This window comes from Sinocyclocheilus rhinocerous, unplaced genomic scaffold (assembly GCF_001515625.1).
Source record: "Sinocyclocheilus rhinocerous isolate Xijiao unplaced genomic scaffold, SAMN03320098_v1.1 scaffold12841, whole genome shotgun sequence".
Lineage (NCBI taxonomy): Eukaryota > Metazoa > Chordata > Actinopteri > Cypriniformes > Cyprinidae > Sinocyclocheilus > Sinocyclocheilus rhinocerous.
The window spans coordinates 1-2105 of NW_015627630.1; the positions used below are offsets into that span (position 1 = coordinate 1).

The window sequence follows — 2105 nt, forward strand, 5'->3', positions numbered from 1 at the left end:
TATAATAGAATAGAAAGTGTTAGAGTTAGAGGGTCAAATAAAGGAATACAAACACAAAACAATTATATATAAATATAGGTATGGAAAAAGTAAGATAAAAAAATAAGAATAAAAATAAAATGCGCAGGATAGTATACTGTAGACTTAATAAATATTTAGATGAGCAGGGATGTACAAGAGAAGAATGTGCAAACAGGTTGTACAGGGTAGTTACATAGCAGCAATAGGGGTAAAAAAGTAAATAAATAAAATATTGCAGAGATTGCTGTGTGCAAGTGACAATGTCAGTATATTAAGTGTCTTACTGATAAATAAGTGAAGTCATGTTGGTGTTAAGAGACTGAGTTTGAGTTTAGGAACTCAGGCTACGGAAGCGCTTACCAGATGGCAGCAAAATGAAAAGAGAGTTACCAGGGTGGTTGGAGTCCTTGATGATTTTAACAGCTCTGCTTTTGCAGCGTTCAATCATTTATCAATCTTTATCAATTTATTATTCAATATGTTATATGAATCTATAATACTGTGGTGTTGTTAGTGACCTAATGCTTGAACATTAATTCTGTCCTCTTCTAGAGTGAAGTTGGAGGTGAGAGTTGCGGGCCAAGTGTGTTGACACAGTTCAGGCTGCTTCACACTGCTGACAGGGCCTTCCGCCATCCCCCTCACCCATTATCTGCCTAGTGAAGAGTGATGACCTCACAGCAGCATGGGAATGCCAACCCTGCCCTCCTATCACCACAGAACTCTTCATCCAGTCAGGGCAGGCAACACATCTCTCGTTCCCCGATAGACTCGTATTCCCGCTCTGGGCTTTCCTCTCCTCGGAGAGGCTGGGTTGCAGCTTCCTTATCCGCAACAGCTCACGGTAACTCCCTTGCACTCTCTCTAAGCCGATTGGGTCCGGCGTCTTGCAGTAATTCCTCCTCATCTCGGAGACCTGCATCTGGCCGGGTGGAGCCGTGGCCAGAGGAGGCTGTGGACGACGCTTATGGGCTTTACTCTCTTCACCGCATGTTTGATATTGTGGGCGCGCAGCTGACGCACCGTGACGTACGTGTGCTGTCCTTCCTTTTTGTGGACGTTATTGACGAGTACGAGAGAGGAGGGATACGGAGCGGGCGGGATTTCCTGCTTGCGCTGGAGCGTCAGGGGCGATGTGACGAGACAAACTTCCGGCATGTTCTTCAGCTGCTCCGCATCATCACTCGCCATGACCTGCTGCCGTACGTTACGTTACGCAAGAGACAGACAGGTTTGAGATCTTGTCAATTTCACTTTTGACAGATGATTATTGTGTACAGTGAAGCTACAGTTTCATCACTCTGCAGTATTTTTTGGCAAGGAGCACATGTAATGTGTTGCTACTTATTTTCCAGTGTGCCCAGATCCAGTGGATAAATATCTGGAGGAGACATCAGTCCGTTATGTTTCTCCCAGAGGAGCAGGAGAGGCCCAGCAGGGAACTCCTCACAGAAGAGCAGGTGTGTCCTGCATTAGTTGTGATTTAGACCTCTTAATGGTGCTGTAAGCATTTTTGGTTTTGTGTTTTTTACTGAAATATCACATCTGTCACTCTGTAAACTGCAGAAATGTCTATAATTATTTGATAAGCCAATCTGAACTTTTGATGCACTGTCAGTAATTTTGTGTTTTTACAGTACAGCACATATATGGGAAACAGGAAGTTTGGGTTTTGAAATGGGCAGGGTTTTGGATTAAGGGCGTGTCTTAATTCAGTGGCTACTGGTGTGTTCAAGTCCTCCTTGAATTGTCGTGGCATTCATATATGTTCAACTCATAAATACAATCTTTCAGATGTGACTTGAACGCACCATAAGTTTAAAAGAAGTTCCAGAATGACAAAAGGCTTGAATACACTACACAATGTTTACAATATGAAAATATTTTAAATCACTAGGCATCATACACTTGCCGACTTTGTAAATGGTTACTACTCAGGATTACACACTACCAGACTTTCAACAAATTTTTAAATCAGGTCAAAATTAGTGGTCGACCGATACTGGTTTTTTGAGAGCTGATGCCGATATCTTGGAAACCAGGGTGGCCGATATAAAGCCGATATAATTGTATTTATTTTAATT

General features: G+C 42.5%; 1 protein-coding gene across 1 annotated transcript; it reads left to right on the forward strand.

The window, feature by feature from the left end:
• Nucleotides 1-577: 577 nt before the first annotated feature.
• Nucleotides 578-1911, forward strand: LOC107732885 (death effector domain-containing protein-like). Its single transcript, XM_016544322.1, has 2 exons — nucleotides 578-1252; nucleotides 1377-1911. Exons 1-2 carry the CDS (start codon nucleotides 691-693, stop codon nucleotides 1526-1528), a joined length of 714 nt encoding a protein of 237 aa, XP_016399808.1. The 5' UTR covers nucleotides 578-690; the 3' UTR covers nucleotides 1529-1911.
• The last annotated feature ends 194 nt before the right edge of the window (nucleotides 1912-2105 follow it).

Coding starts and splice junctions, on each gene's coding strand:
- LOC107732885 (XM_016544322.1), top strand. CDS start 691: ATGACCTCACAGCAGCATGGGAATGCCAACCCTGCCCTCCTATCACCA. Junction 1,253..1,376: donor GTTACGCAAGAGACAGACAG/GTTTGAGATCTT, acceptor CTTATTTTCCAG/TGTGCCCAGATCCAGTGGAT.